This window comes from Plutella xylostella, chromosome 12 (genome assembly GCF_932276165.1).
Source record: "Plutella xylostella chromosome 12, ilPluXylo3.1, whole genome shotgun sequence".
Taxonomy (NCBI): domain Eukaryota; kingdom Metazoa; phylum Arthropoda; class Insecta; order Lepidoptera; family Plutellidae; genus Plutella; species Plutella xylostella.
The window spans coordinates 2,332,623-2,350,128 of record NC_063992.1 but is presented as its reverse complement, the minus strand read 5'-3'; the positions used below and the strand labels follow the sequence as shown (position 1 = coordinate 2,350,128).

The following is a 17,506-nucleotide window of genomic DNA, read 5'->3' as shown; positions in this document are numbered from 1 at the left end:
GTAAGCGCCCGCTTCTCACGCCAGAGATGCGGGTCCGATCCCGGCTCTGACATGTACCAATGAGTTCTTTTAACATAAGTACAATGTATACCATCGCTCTTACGGTGAGGAAAACATCGTGAGGAAACCTGCATATCTAGATTTAGCACATCTAGATATGTGAACCCACCAACCCGCAGTGTACCAGCGTGGTGGGAAGTGGTCCAAGCTTTGGAAGGCAGTTTAGACCTTGGGGATATGCACAAAGGTTCCATTCTAGAGAGCCAGGTGCAGGTACTTACACCCCCAGAGAATAGAATAGAATAGAAGCCTTTATTATTAATTATCTTATTAATTCATTCTTAACAAGTTGAAATAAAAACTAACGATGTAATCTATTAAAATAATTATTTATTGACATCCTTCGATTATGCTCATCATTCCTGTTAACTGCATAGACAAGTTCCTCTTCATCAGATGATGAATCATCATAAAAAACCTAGCTGGTGGTACAGCACAGGGTCTCTATTTTGTTTACATAATATATTATGCAGCTATGCCGTAGCCACAATAATGGGCTGCACTCTTCTTAGTTCTGTCCTTATTTTCATTGATATATTTCCGTATTTGAGTGATTGCAAAATTTCTGAAAACAAGGTTATTCAATTAAAGAGTTACGTAGGTTACTTTGATATTAGATTGCTGCGCTGGACCGGCAACCGGCAGGTAGCCGGTAGTGGCTGGATAAGGAAGGCCGAGGGCACAGTGTTGTTTCGCTCCTTAGAAGAGCCCATGGCTAGAAGTGGACGCTTATTTGGTGGTGAAGATGATCATTACACCTACAACATAATAATAGGTGCACTTACTTCGTCGTTGGAGGCAGTAAGAAAGGTTCTAGTTTTAAAGCCAACACACGAGTCACATTTTTGAGACCTGCGAATCTATCAGTTCTCTGAAAGTACACCTTTCTCTTCATATTTCGTAAGTTCCGTACTTACTCCACCTCAATCTCAATTTCTGAGGAACTTGTTTCAAGCACTATTTCACGTAGAAGCGACATGATAAGAATTATTGAATATTAATATTTGTACGTAATACTGTTACTTTGAGGTTATACAACGGGTTTGACAGCTACCTGACTTTAACTTTAACAGTAACCGGCCAACATGGGGTGGTTATGGTTATCGTTAAAGTTATGACGTCATTTTAACCATAGTTGAATGGTGCAACCAATTTTTCGCTTAACCGATGCTTTGACAGACGATGTGACGTTTGTAATAGTTAAAGTTAAATGGTGCAACGCACCCTTAGATTTTACGTAGGTAACTTCCTAAAATAATTCATAAACTTGCACACAAGCACCTTATCGATATTACAATTGCATATTGCAAACACAAACATAATAATTTATAATAGATGTTTGTTTTGTATTATAAAGACTTAACAAAATAACAAAAATCCTTTAAAAAAATAGCGGCAAACTTTTCGTCGGAAAATTCAATATGGCGGTGATGGCACCGCGCCGGCGGCGGCGCGCCTCTCTTGCAGTCCCGCGCATGCGCCATAGAGATGTACCTAGTGCAATGTTACTTGCTTCCGAACTATGCTTGAATGAAAAAATAATCGATGCTGCATCGATTCCTGGGTAGGTACTTTTATTATAATCATATGCGTTTTTTGGTAAATATAAATACGTACTCGGGTATTTGTGCTTTTGTAAGTATTCGATACTTTTCATATTCTTATATGAATATCATCCGTTACACAGTCATCTACTTAAGTATATAACGTAATATCATCATCAACTATTAAACATTTAAGTAAGTAAGTACTTACATTAACAGTGGACAACATTTAGATGTAGAACTTAGTACCTACATACTTTACTGAAAAACTTGTTTAAAATATTCTAGTGCAATAATCGATTATATTCGATAATTCTCACTATTTAAGAACTTACCCCATCTCTACTCTATTATATATTTTTAAATCACTCGGAAATGTCCATAGACCACCATAGAAGCAATTTCTAGCCAGAGTTACCAGTTGCAATAATGAATTATGAATATGTTACATAAATAATTAAAATTATCACGAAAACCAATATAAATGCAGGGTATTTAATTCTAATAATTATTTTCAACTACTATTTAGGATAATTAAATTTATTTGGAGTACTTTAAGGTTAAAAAAGTTAATCGATATTTTCGATTGTAATATCCTTAAGAACATGGCCACACTCATTTTAAAGACGTCAAATGAGCCTTCTAAATTTAGTTGGCCGTTAAAATCGTTGCCTTCAGAATAGCAAAAATTAGCGCTGTCAGTTAAATTTAGAGATTTTAGCTAATTTTAAAATTAGGAAGTGCGCCCTTCAGAATCGGTACCATTATCATAGACTAATATTGGTACCGATTCTGAAGGGCGCACTTCCTAATTTTAAAATGAGCTAAAATCTCTAAATTTAACTGACAGTGCTAATTTTTGCTATTCTGAAGGCAACGATTTTAACGGCCAACTAAATTTAGAAGGCTCATTTGACGTCTTTAAAATGAGTGTGGCCATGTACTTAAGGATATTACAATCGAAAATATCGATTAACATTTTAACCTTAAAGTACTCCAAATAAATTTAATTATCCTAAATAGTAGTTGAAAAGAATTAAATACCCTTCATTTATATAGGTTTTGGTGATAATTTCAAATATTTATGTAACATATTCATAATTCATTATTGCAACTGGTAACTCTAGCTAGAAAATGCTTCTATGGCTCTATGGTGTTCTATATACATTTCCGAGTGAATTAAAAAATATAATAGAGTAGAGATGGGGTAAGTTGATAAAATAGAATAATCGAATATAATCGATTATTGCACTAGAATATTTTAAACAATAGTTTTTCAGTAAAGTATGTAAGTAGGTACTAAGTTCTACATCTATGTGTTATCCACGATATTTAATGTAAGTACTTACTTACTTAAATGTTTAATAGTTGATGATGATGTTACGTTATATACTTAAGTAGATGACTGTGTAAGGGATGATATTCATATAAGAATATGAAAAGTATCGAATACTTACAAAAGCACAAATACTTTATCAGTAGGTACTTACTTAACGTATTTCCGATGTGTACGTATTTATATTTACCAAAAACGCATATAATTATAATAAAAGTACCTACCCAGAAATCGATCCAGCATCGATTATTTTTTCATTCAAGCATAGTTCGGAAGCAAGTAACATTGCACTAGGTACATCTCTATGGCGCATGCGCGCTGGGCTGCAAGAGAGGCGCACCGCCGCGCCGGCGCGGCGCCATCACCGCCATATTGACTTTTCCGAAAAGTTTGCCGCTATTTTTTTAAAGTATTTTTGTTAAACAAACATCTATTATAAATTATTACGTTTGTGTTTGCAATATGCAATTGTAAAATCGATAAGGTGCTTGTGTGTAAGTTTACGAATTATTTTAGGAAGTTACGTAAAATCTAAGTAAATATTTTTATCAGTTGGGAATCTGGTTACTAACTATCTGGTTACTTATGTTTTTGTTCTAGCGTTTTCGTTTCTAATATTTAAAGTTTTGTGTAAATAGGTACCTACCTATAAGGATAAGATTATTCTGTCAACTATCCATACAACTTACCTATACTTACTTTATTTTTCAGTGACAACAACAAAGAAAATGAAAAATCAACCACACCCATAAACTAAACATGAAACGCTGGATACAATATATTAATTCCTCTCCGGGAAAACAATACTAAAACGACCATCAGACCACCGTCCTAGTTACCTACCTACTAACTAGAAGGATAATGGAAATAAGATACAGAAATGAAATACAGCAATTGTGTATATTGGTGTCAGAAAAATTACTCAAACAGTGTGTGTTGTGTGTGTTATTCACCCAAATAAAGTTTTACGTCCATAAAATGTATTTCTTCTTTCATAAAAAGTAATAGTATAGTAGGTAGTAAGTACCTATATAGTTTCTTAAAGTCAGGCAGATTTTTCAGATAAAAGGTAACCTAGGTAGGTATAACTTGTTTTTTCCTGTAACAAAATAGGTAGTTAAATATTGGAGCTATGTAGAGACCACTTTGAGTAAAATATTCTTACAAGTTGAAAGGGGTAAGTAGAGAGTTAGATAGGTACAAAAGTAGGTGAGTTAAGGTTAAGGTGTTCCTCATGTATGTAGAGCCGGTCTGTTTGGAAGAGGAAAGCCGAGGTGTTAGGGCTAGTGTAATCCTGAAGTAGATCGGTAGGTGTGTTGATTAATTTTTAGACCTAGAACTATAACTTAAGTTGTTTTAAGCAACCCGGTTCATGCCTACCTTGTCACTAACACGTTTTTCAGTCATTCAGTCCAAAGATCAGAAATAATAATATGACAAAACAGAGTCACTTTCACATCGTAGTTTCGCCAAAAATAATATGTTAGCGTCGTTGCAATTAGCTTTACATGCTTCAACAACACATCAGCTCTAAGTTAAATCCATATTTATGCACCTACAACAACAATTTCCCATATATTTCACGGTTTTACTTTTAGAAATTTTAGTATTATTTTAAAAGGCACCTGTTTGGACCCCTTTTAAATTTACGAAGAAAGTTGCTAATTTTAAGTTGACAGCGCTAAAAATGACACCTTCAGAATACCAATTAGACCATCTAACCTAAGTTGAATAGTTTTAACGCTGTCAGATTCAAAATTTAAAGTGACGTCTCTAATTTTGGAGATAAACGGTGCCTTCAGAATGCCAAATAAATTTAGAGAGAATGTAAGCGTTTTTTGACAGCGTTAAAATTAGAATGTGCCCTTCAGAATCGATACCATTGTGTGTGTAGTACATATTATAGAGCTGTTTTTCATTACAAGAGCGACCCCCTATCTAATAAATGTTGTAATGAATGTTAGAACCACCAAGTATGGTATAACACTTGTGGTACCTGCACGACTTTCTAATAAAAACAGCAATCAGGAAAAGAAAACCCCATTGTTTTTATTTACGTAACATTTTTATTTAATCGATATTTACACTCGGTCCACGTTTCGTGTGACGATTGACAGTTTGATCACTTTGAAATCGACGCGTGCGCAGATCATTTGCACTCACGCCACAACACTCGTAATTACTCAATATTGTTTACAATACGTATTTATATAAATGTTACTTAAGCCTAATTTATAAACAAATCGTAGGTTGGTACAGATTTCGTTATTGTTTTTTTGGTAATAGTTAGGTAAAGGCGAACTCGTAAAGAAATACATAAATAAAGGTAGAAAGTGTTAGTTAAATTGATATAAGTACAGTAGGATGAAACATACTAAAATATCATAAAATAAATGAATGAGCTTTAGTAATTACAACTTACTTTTGATGATTTTTTGTATGAATGTAATAAATTACACTCAATGAAACGTACACTTGATTTTCGTAGTTGAAGTTGTCGTCTTAATGTTTAGTGTCGTGTATAAGTAATATATTTAAAAAGCCTAAAAAACATTAAATTTAGACTTAAATTGATAAGTTTACATACAATAATTAGATTTAAATAGATGAAAATATCACTACATCAATAAATAGGGTGCGTTGTTACTTCAGGAAAGTTATGTTAGTTAACAAAAAATAAAACTAAAAACTACGTTTAAAAAAGTATTGACTAGTCGTAACAAAATAAAAATGAACTAATACCTACTTAGTAAAAAACCAGCCAGTAAAAAATATATTTGTACATTTATCTTATTCTTAAAAAAGTTAACGGCCTATTCTCTTCACATTTGCATTCTTTCGCATTAGTTTTCAAAATATTTGAACCTTAGCTTAGAATTAGCTTTTTTAACAATAAGATGTTTACAGTCTACGCTTAGACAACTAAAACCTAACCAGTAAAGTTGATGGTATAAGATCCCGTTGACGGGTCAAAGTTGGTAGCGGGGTGACCCAGGAAGGGATTGTGATTCTGGTAGTTCTGATACTGGGGTTGATACGCCTGTTGGGGTTGGTACGCCGGCTGGGGTTGATACGCCGGCTGGGGTTGGTAAGTCGGCTGGGGTTGGTAGTTCTGCTGTGGCGTGTACGCTTGGTACGAGAACTGGGGCTGCTGGTGGTAGATCTGAGACTGGGGCCTCGGGAACTGCTGAGGGGACTGGCTGAAGAAGGAATCCTGGAAGTTAGGCTGCGCTTGTGGTTGTGGTTGGGGTTGATACCTCGGCTGGGCAGGTTGCTGGACCTGATAAAGATAAAGATAAATTATCAGAATTAATAATATGAAAAAAAAAAATACCCTTTGTGCAACATTCTGAATTACCTAGCTGTTCCCGCGAGCATAGCATCGCCTGAAAAGTTTTTCCGTGGAATTCCGCGATAGAAAGTACCCTGCATATTATTAGTCCAGGATTCGGGCCGTTTTGACGTGACCAAGTAACAAACATACACATACACGAACACATACTCATAAACTTTAGCCTTTATTATTATTAGTCGGATGAGGTTACCTGCGTCTGGTATTGCGGCTCAGTCTGGTACGACCGGAACCCCTGGCCTGGTCGTGACTTCTGGCTCCTACTATTATACTTGGGGTCCTCATAAATGCTGGGGTCTTCCCGGTACTGGCCGTCGTCTTCTTGTCCGTCGGTGAGCGCGTTGCTCGGCGGGTCATTCAGGGTTGGCGGAGGCACCATGATGCCGGTTCCTGGAAATTGAGAATGAATAGAATATAACTTTTTTGGCCACCAAAAATAGCAAAACATACAAAGAATACTTAAAAAATGGGAGCAATGATCAATAGGCGGCCTTATTGCGAAGAGCGATCTCTTACAGGTAACCTTATTTGATTTGATTTGTGAAGTGGTTTTTAAACTACTATTTGACAATAAACATTAATTAAAAATAAACTGGTGTTGCCATCAACACGATTTTCTTTAGAAAAGGTGTGTAAACTACTCATATTGGTGTTATTGTTTTTGTATGCTAAGAAAGATTAAAAATAACCGGCTTTAGAGCATTTTTTTTGTTTTTGCTATCAAATCTTCACAAGAGCTTATCACTGAAAATCGCCGCATTTCTCTCCTTGCCGCCATTTTTAGGGCAATATCACCCGCCACTAAGACGCGCGCTCATTCCTTAACTTTTTTTCTTCACAGTGCATAATTGTCTATGCCACTTGTGTCCAGCCAACCAGTGCGTGAAGGTTACAACTGGCAGGTGACCAGAGATGAAAGGTTGCATAACGTCACCCAAATAGGCATACAGCGCGACTGCTGGACATTCATACTGGCAAATGAGGTTTAATTAGATCTAGTTAGAGGTCGCGTACGTTATTGCTTTCGACAATCGAATTAGGAATGCAGTTAAGTCAAAGGCAGTTAATGTTGTTTTATTGCTCTTGGTGTGATTTGTTTTGATTAGGTAATGTTTATATCCTATTTAACAATATATTTTCTGTGTGCGATCATCTTTGTATATACTTAATTTTCTGTAATATATAGCGTTAAAAATTCAGAGATTCACAGCAACATATTGATTTTAATTACATAAGAACCTGTAGCATGGGAATCTTCTAACAGCATGTGAAATATGTAGCCATGTTGTAATGTAGCCCAGATTGATTCTACTCATGATTATGTTTACACAGACGTATACCATTTAGCAAAGTGTAGCAAACTCAGGTCATTGCCACCTCATGTGAGCACACATCCTGTCGTAGACAACTAAATAGTATGATTGAAGCGGTCAGAAAATGATAGCGTATCGTAAACTACGTTTGTAAACATATCCTATGTTGAAATGAAATGCGTATCTGAATTAGAAATTAATACGAATTAAGTAGCTAAATACCTCTGTGGCCTGATCATTTCAAAAAGTGATTTAAAAAAAATATTTTATCATCATGTATGAATGCAAAATTATATTTACTATTGCTTTCTGCAACTGAGTGTAAGTAAATCTATGACAACGTTCTTACGAAAAGTCTTTGTACTATGTCAAAGCGATCGTTTTAAATGTTAAACCCCGCAAACTGAGATTAGCGAAGCTACACCAACACAAAAACAATGAAAAGAACAAACCTTGCGGCTCGAACCCTCGTTTACTGCCAGCTCCATACGACACCTCCCTCGTCTTCCCTTCAGCATCCACATATCCGTACTTCCCGGCCACATCGCCATTGGGATACTTGGTCTCGATCTTGAACGACCCATCAGCAGCTTCATAACCGAAGCTGTAAGAGCCGTCATCGTTCTGTTTGTTGATCTGCTTCAGGATTGGCACGGGGGTGGTGGTGGGTCCGTACTGCTGAGCTGATGCTGCTGCCAAGCACGCCGTGAGAAGGGTTATCTGTGGAGGTGAGGAATGAGATTTTATTCTGAGTTTGAGTCGATTCCGAGTCTGAATTGTTCTATGGACTCTGTGATCATTTTATCGATCGAATGACGCAGATGGCCAGTATTATAGAGCTTATGTTTTTTTTTTGCCGAAGGTTCCGGGTTCGGTGCGTTGTAGTTGGGGTAGATATTTGTGGCAGACATTTGTTTTATTCTTGGGTAATGTCTAAGTTGTGTGATAACTGTGTGTTCGCGTGTGTGTAGAGTATTTGTAGTGTATTTTTCCAGCCAGAAGAAAATTAAAAAGAAAAGGGCGTGTGAAAAAATATTATAGAATGAAAGAATTTATTTGTATTTGTTCTCTTTTTTTACCCAGATGCCACTCGACACGTGCTTCACCGGGTTCATATGCGTTTTACTGATGGATTATTTTACGATTCGATCACATTTGTCCTTGACTGTTTAGTAAAACTTAAACAGTGAATAGACCGGGAAAAAATATAATCAAACGCTACATTCTCTAATAGGCGTCGATAACGTTAACAAAGAAACAGGAATTGTTATGAGACTGTCCAGTGAATGTCCTCAAGCAACCTTGGCAAGTTACTGCCTACTGCATTTCCACTTTAGCAAACATAAGGTAGTTAGGTGCTCAGGTAGAAATAAGAGCAATTTTAAAGCCATCAATAATATATATAGTAAATTATCGAAATTGTTGGGTCAGAGTTGTTAGACCCATTTGACCCATTGTAAGTGTAATAGTAGACTACGTTTTCTTTATGGTTCCCTAGTCGCCCCTAAACTCGCATTTATGTGATGCTGTAATGTCTTACCTAATTAGTTCAATATTATTTATCATATAAAGAAAATATAAATATTTAAAACATTTAACACCCTTTGAAGAAACGCTTATTGTTAAAAACCATTTCTAAGCAACGTTGTTTCAGAATATCGCTTAAACTATCAACAAACAGTTTCTTAATACTAATGTTTCATATCTTCTAAAGTGGATCGCGAGTTGCACAAAACAATCAAAATATCTTTTGTTTTATCGTTGTTGTAAAAGGCTAATCGAAAAAGCTGTTTCTACCTGTAGGATACTTTTGTGGTGGGTACAAGATAATTCTACAGAAAGTAGGGGATTTTAACACAAATTAAGCCAGAAACATAGAATATTATCATAAAATTATGTTTCGTATGTTTATTTTATTACTTTTAATATCCAAATTACTCCGGAAAAATCTTTGAAATCAAAGTGTGTAGGCAAAAAGCAGATTTTAAATACGCTTGATGTCATATTCAAAGACGTTACTCTACTTCTTCAAGAAGGTCTCAATACATGACGACCTTGCATACAGTACCAGTTAAATTATTTCTTCACAATGTAGTCCTTAACTAGTTGCAATACAAACGTTAATACTCAACTAATTTAGTTTGGAATGCAGCGACAAGTGACGAAGCTAAAATGGTAAGACCGCACCCAAGAAATAAATTAGAAGGAAAAAATATAGAGCACAATTCTTAGTTCGGTGATCATTATAAAGTATCGACTACTTGAATATAAATAATAAATATTCAAAGATATATAATGCCCTCGATTTCCGGGTCTAGCTAAAAAATATATAATTTGGGTCAGATTAATGGCAATAAACCCATTATATTCGTCCTTGCATAGAAAATTAAACAGGGAGTTGCCAATTAATGCAACACTGTTTTTCCTACATATACCAAGGTACACATTATTATAATTCACGTCAGTAGATAATTTGTCACACCGCTCTCCAATGCAAGCAGGCAGTCATAGTACTTAATAGTTCCAGTATATCTGTAGATTGATTTACTATTATCAAGTGGGTTAGAGACCCACACATTTATAAATGAAAAATATTGCAGTCTTCAAATGTGTTTTTAATACTGGCCATTAAAAATAAAACGATAAAAAGAAAAATAGACACGGACAATGACTCATGGAATTTACTCAAACATTCTTCGCAGGATTAGCATGTCAATGCATCGTGTAATTTTACTCAGGTTCTACTTGATGCAACTGTTGGCATTTGGCCCAGTTAAATAAATTATAGTGGAGATAGAACTGAAAGGTTACAAGGACTTGCCCTTGAATAATCTTTCAAAACACTAGAAAATTATGAGCCTAAGTATGAAAAGCTAAAACGTATAATGTATGCATATGAGGTGAAATTTTTATAAGTAAGATATTTCTTATGTCTATTTTATAATCGCATGATCAGTACATTTATATTATGCATGTTATCATCATCAGCTAATAATCATCCACTGCTGGACATATGCCTGACCCAGGAGCCTCTCCTGGAGCGCCACAACACTCGGTCCTCGGCCTTCCTCATGCATGTTAATAACTTATTAATAAAATAAGCGCATTTGTTTTCGAAATTTCAAAAAATAATATCCCAGTGACTTGCTTGTTTAAAACATCTCAACAGCCTACTCGCAACATAAAATAATCGCTTTTATTCTTCGTCGCAAAAATGAGGATTAGTAAGAGCCGTTTTCCCTTATCAGTAGAATACAAAATAAGTAACCGTTGATTTTGTACCTAACCTAAATGTAATAGGCATCAAAAGTACTAATGTGCGCTACGTGATTCCCATATCTGTTGCCATGAAAATATCAATAGCCACCAAACATGACTAAGTGTAACATCAATATGGCTACCAAATTACAAATCACTACAAGAAACCCTTAATTTATTCCGCAGGCGTCAGTTCCAAACTAGATTTCGTGCAATACCCCATTGGAATGCATAATGTATAGCTACGTTTGTGGGCGGCGGCCCTTACGCAATCTATAGGCTACCTAGACAGCCTAGGTATTACTCTAAGTAGCCTAGATCTAGTTTCGGGAATTCAGGAAGGTATGGCACTACTTGTAAAATCAGGTTGTTATGCAAAGTTATGTTATTCAAATTGAGAACAAAAACGGCTACGGAGAAAAAATCTTTTAAAGTATCAGTACTCATGCTTATAATTCTATTTATAACAAAATATAACTAGGTACCTACCTACATAGTGAACTTTAAAAATGTAACTTACAAATTTTAATAACATAATAATTATTATATCGTTTCAAATGAACTTCTTTTTTAACTGTATTATTTTTGTTGGTGTACAAGTAAAAGTAGTGTGTAATATCAAAATATATTTTTGAAACACTCAAAAGCACAGTGTTATTTTTTTAAATAGCTGTTACCGAATGATTAAACCCATGGCGGATGTAATTAAGTAGGTAGCCGATTCAGAAATGCCTGACTAACCAAACGAAATTATACCTATAGTGCATAATACCCTGAATAACTAGCTAAACCGGATACGTATGTTCTGCATTATTTGTGTAACTTAAGCACAAGTCACCAACCATAGTACCGTACTTACTTACCAAAATATCATACACATGGTGTTGCAAAAATGGTATAGCATCTAGTACTAGCCTAGTAAGGCTACACATGTACACTATGGCAGACCAGAGAGACAAAGACATCTCCAAGTAATTTCTCTACATCTCAACACTACAATAAAATTATTAAAGTATCAGAAGAACTGCTGGAAACCTGTCAAATTCATTCAAATCATGTCACTTTGAGTAACATTTGAATTGCAATTGTGTTTATGGATGTACCTAGATAACAACAGTAGCAGCATTTCACTGCACATTATAATATGATATTTATTGTGACCTGAACCGTATCTGGATTTTGAAATAAAGAAATCGGTAAGCATAGTTTTTCATTTAAAGTAATATTTTGCTTTACGAATAAAAGCGTTATTTCTTTGTACTTGACACTTTTTTTCTTCTTAATGACCTAAATAAAGTTGATAGACCATCAATCTATAAACATAAATGTAGGTAGGTACATACAAGTTTAGTGCTAAAGTTTACTTTTTATGATATAATGGTGGTTCAAAGCTAAATAGGTTCTCAACTTTTACTGCGAAAATACCGTACTATTATTTTCTATTCAGTGGAGACATGATGAAACTTTGTTGAAACCTAAGTGCCTGAGTAAGAATGAGAAACATCGGAAAGTGTATGGAATTACTGAACTTATAAGAGTAATTTATGTATTACATAGCGATGGTGATGTATTGTTATGAGTGAGCTTCTGGGAAAAAACATTCTAAGACTACCTACCTATGTATGTGAAATCTAATTGCGCATAAAATTCTATTGTCAGTAAAAAGTTGCTAATGTAGGTAGGTAGGTGATGATGATGAAGTCATCACCATCATCATCATCAGCCAATAATCATCCACTGCTGAACTCTCCCAAGGAGCGCCACAACACTCGGTCCTCGGCCTTCCTCATCCAGCCAGTACCGGCTGGATGAAGTAACTAAAAATAAACAGTGCTTATGCCGCGCGGTATATTTTGTCACTTAGAATTACTCATTATAACCCGAAGTTGTTTTTAAGAAACTATACTAAAAGTTAGAAAAATAGCATAGGTATATTATACCAACTTACTCATATTTTGACTGAGCTTCTGGGCTTTTGTAGTAACTTATAAATAAAAATTAATTAAATAATTCAGTGAAGTGATTAGTGTAGGTATTAGTTACTAATGAAGTACCTACCTAACACCAGAATATAAATTCCATAATATTAGTACCCCCTACCTAGTATTACCTACGTAGAAATTTTATTATGTGGCTTCTTAAATTTTATGAAAGGCCTTCAAATCAATAATCAGTTCAAGATTTGATAAAAATCAAATAACAAATCACTTTAATTGTAAAATAATTTAAGTCGTATAATATAATATAAGTAACTTAAGTTTTCAATGGATAAAAGCTCGTTACATAAAGGATAACGAAAAATAATTTTCTTAAATTATCGGGTAGGTACTATTAAGTATTCACGTGTGTATAATAGTGCCTGAAAACTCAAAAAATAACCAATAACTAACCTTTAATACAATCATCTTGATTGATGAACACAAGCCTTCTTCGTAAACGGTTTTCGAAACGTCAAACTTTTCCCGCTCTTTGCACTGTCAGCCGGCGCGCTCACTACACAAGTCAGCTACGCCAGCCAGCGCCACTAGTATTTATAATGTCCGTTTTAAATTACAACAGCCGATACCAATATTGTTATGCGGTGTGCGGAGCCCTATGAGTGGTTTTGTAACCCTACACCATGCTGCGAGTGATATGAATTTGTTTTGGCAGCAAGGAGGTAACGCTTCTAAACGTAGGATGCGGTTGTAACCTCTTTGTTAATAATGTAGCTGGCTGAAAAGATTCTAATTTAAAAAATAAGCTTTTTCAATATGCTGCTTGCAAATTAGGAAGGAATGTAAAGCCAATCCAAAAGTTTTGAAAGTATTAATAAAAACATAAGACTAGCATTAATAAAAGTGGTTTCACACCAACTTGAAATTATCTAGGCTACTGCTTACAAACTATTTTAATTAGAAACGATTTTACAGCCAACTTTATGCTTATAAAGGATTAAAAGTAATGAAAAGTTTGTAAACATTGTGCAATATGCAGAAGCCGACTGAGTGAGGCGGCAATGTGGTTCGGATACTCGAGCAAGGCCAAGTTCGAATGTGGTTTCGTAAATTCTTATAGTCCGGGAGATGAGATCCTCCACATACCAAATTACATTAAGACAAATATTTATATGAAAAGGTAGTAGGTAGCTAGTGCTAGGCAACTTTTCATAAGCCAGTTATATTTTTAGACAATATGACAGTGAAATACAGTAAAAGAAAATATGTTTTATATGGCTGGGAAAACGGATACCTAACTGATTTTAACATAGCTAGATCGATCACTTACTATTTTTTATATCCTTAATACATACTTATGATATTATGAATAGCATAGGATAGTAAAAAAGGTAGTATAAAAGGTAATCTAGAAGTTAAAGCACAATAAATTAGGTCTCGGCCTATAAAATGTATGCCACACATGATTTGATCTCAACCTATTGAACAAGCAGCTTACAACTCCAATACAACTGGTTTACTCGCCGCTGTGGTGGTACTGGCACCATGTGGGAGGAAATACCTACGCATAAGTACATTGTTTTGTTTTTATTTTGATCCCTTTCGAACAAGAAACTTATTATTCACGTACTTACATACGTATAGTAAGGCGAAGTGAAACTCTATATTCGTAAGTACTTACGTAGTTACGTAAAAGCGTTTACCGCCTAAAAACTAAGCCCAGTGATTAAATTTTCTTCCATTTTCCCAATCCCATCATGAATACGAATACATTGAAACCATTTGCGAAAATAATTACCTAACTTAATTTAGCTCCTAAGTACAGTTACTTAATATTATTAGGAATTAATGTACACAGTAACAACTAGTATATACCTAACTACCTAAGTACCTAATAATATTTTTAAGATCCTATCAACCGACCACGTAAATAAGAAGGAGATTGTGTATACCTATCATTAAAATGAGATATTTTATGATACGTAAGTAGATATGTCAGTAAAAATATATTAAGTATTTATAAAATATATTTATACTTCCCGAAACAAGTTTTGGATCTACAAATTATAAGTCTTAAGTCAAGTTTGAATCATTAAGTAAAGGTCTCTCGGAAGGAAGTCAGTGTACAAATAATACCAATTACGTGAAAAAAGGACACTTTATTTTTCTTTCTTGCCAGATACGCTTGCATTTGTGAGTTCAAGGTGAAACTCTGAACTTATTTATTTTACACTCGCGAACAATGAAAAAGTTCCAGTGACATAGCAGCACCAATTTACTCCTAAACGGGAATGCAATATTCAAGACCATTTAACAGCGGCAGTATAGAAATCAGAATATGCCTAACCAACGACAAAGCGGGAATAATTAAATCTTTTAAAAAATTGGGGCCATTCAAATCGATGGAAATTGCTTGCCTTAATGTATTTAACTCACATCAAAATATACTTAAAATGAGTCTTGGCTAGAATGTTTACTTCTTTTAAACACACCAATATATTTAAGTTTACTAAGTAAGTACCTATCTACTTACACGGACTTGAACTCGAAAGATATTGCAAATACATCAACTTTTAAAACTGCAGGTGTAACTTATCTACGCAGCTAGCCGGTAGCATTACTCCATGACACCGCTCTCATTTTCGACAACTAAATAAGTTGGTTACACAAATTGAGGCACTTACTATGGAATGTACCTAGTTAGGTATGTACCTATGTCTATGTAACTATGTACTCCCTATATACTTATTAATAAGATGACGATTTCCGACTTCTCTCTACGTAGAGACCTTGCCCGGAGCAGTGTGTCGGATCTCTGTAGAAACACTGAGTAATGTAACCTGATTTTTGGTAATTTGTTTTGCTTTTATTACTTGAACACCTTGTTTAGTATGCAGAGTAAATAGCCTGTCTGCCATTCTGAAGGTTTCCAATAATGATGTTTTTTAAGATAAATCCTGTCGCAAGTTGCTGTTAGTTACTAATTTTTAAATGCCAATATCAAGTCATGCCAGAATCATGTCAAACCAACTATACTTACATAATAATTTGATAATAATTAATAATAAATTATATACCTAAAAATAAGTACATATAACTCTATTTTAAGTAGTATTTTATAAACAGACTTAAATGAAGCCTGTTGAAAAAAACTAATCATAGTTAAGTTTAGGTAGAGGTAGGTTTAGGCACTAGTTCAGAGTCGTGAGCACAAGTTTCGATCCTCCGTTAACGTTGCGTATCGTCAACTGTCACTGTCAAAATGTAAGGCAAAGTTAGTTCCAAAAGTGACATTTGTTTTTTCCATAAGTTAGGTGGTATTTCACCAAACGCTAAACGTATTTAGTAACCTGTCATACGTCTGTCAGTTAGTATAAAATGTATTTAAAATTTGATTTAATTACGTTTAGCGTTTGGTAAAAGTGACCCTTCGTGTAGATTCGAAAATAGTATCGAATCCTATGCTCGCGCCTCAGAACTGACCCATATCAGGGGTGATTTAACCAGCGATTAGTAGATTTCTAGCATTCCAACAGTTAGTGTGAGTATCAAATGAGACAGGATGAAAGTAATCAATACGTTTCCTCATAAGTAATACTAATCAGTGATCATGATCTGGTTTCAAATAACACTCAGTAGAAAGCATGTGAGAGCTAACTAGCGCCACCAATGTATGCATACAAAAATATCTATCTACTTCGGAACGTATAGCGTATACGTAAACTTTATTGGTGTTTTGTAAAGGTATCAGATTTGCATGCTAACTTAAAAAAAGCTCGCAAATCGCCTTTAGTGACAAAAGCGCCACTTTTGTACCTATGTGTTTGTATATAAGCTGTAACTTCTGTTCTTGTGTTTGTGTGCAAATAAATAATATTCTATCTCTTTATAAATCTAAAATCAATAAATAATGACTCATAACTTAGCACATAAACGATATCCAGTCACTAACGAGCATTCAATACTTAATTAACTTTTTTAAATAATAATAATAAAGTAAGTTTCATCAACAGTGGTCCATATTCCGACACAAGGACAAACTAGTGCGAGATACTTCCGCGTTCTAGCCGCAGTAGTCACTACTAACACGGGGGAAAATGCTCTCAATGTTTGTAATAAATAATAAATAATAATAAATATGTGGGGACATCTCACACACGGCCATCCGACCCCAAGCTAGGCAGAACCTGTGTTATGGGTGTCGGACAGCTGATATATCTACACAAATACATAGATAGATACTAAATATAAATATCAACACCCAAGACCCGAGTACAAATATCTGTCTTTAAACAAATATCTGCCCCAGCCGGGAATCGAACCCGGGACCTTCGGCTCAGTAGTCAGGGTCACTAACCACTACGCCATTCGGTCGTCATAGTAATATGTTATTAATTACGTAGTTATGTATTTTTATTGACTTTATTAGGCAATAATTTGTAAATTATTCAATCAACAGCCAAGATAGATGGAAGGAAATTTGTAAAAACCATAGTTTGTTGTTCTTTGTTTTTTGTACCTGTCTTACTAATATTTATATTTTAAGAAATTTATGTAACTAACTTTTTATGGACTTACAGTCTGCAATAAATGATTTAATAATAATAGGTCTCGTATTCTGATTGAAAGTTTATATTCTATAAAAAGCAGTTCGGTCATTATACATAGTTTAACTAGGTATTTGATGTTGAATTTCAGGAGCTTCA

At 34.7% G+C, this 17,506-nt stretch overlaps 1 protein-coding gene across 1 annotated transcript; it reads right to left on the bottom strand.

The window, feature by feature from the left end:
- Positions 1-4,986: 4,986 nt before the first annotated feature.
- LOC105382168 (activating signal cointegrator 1 complex subunit 2 homolog) lies at positions 4,987-13,420 on the bottom strand. Its single transcript, XM_038119367.2, has 4 exons — positions 13,254-13,420; positions 8,058-8,325; positions 6,486-6,682; positions 4,987-6,220 (listed from the first exon to the last, which is right to left on the bottom strand). The coding sequence occupies exons 1-4, from the start codon at positions 13,266-13,268 to the stop codon at positions 5,870-5,872; spliced, it is 831 nt and encodes a 276-aa protein (XP_037975295.2). The 5' UTR covers positions 13,269-13,420; the 3' UTR covers positions 4,987-5,869.
- Positions 13,421-17,506: the final 4,086 nt, after the last annotated feature.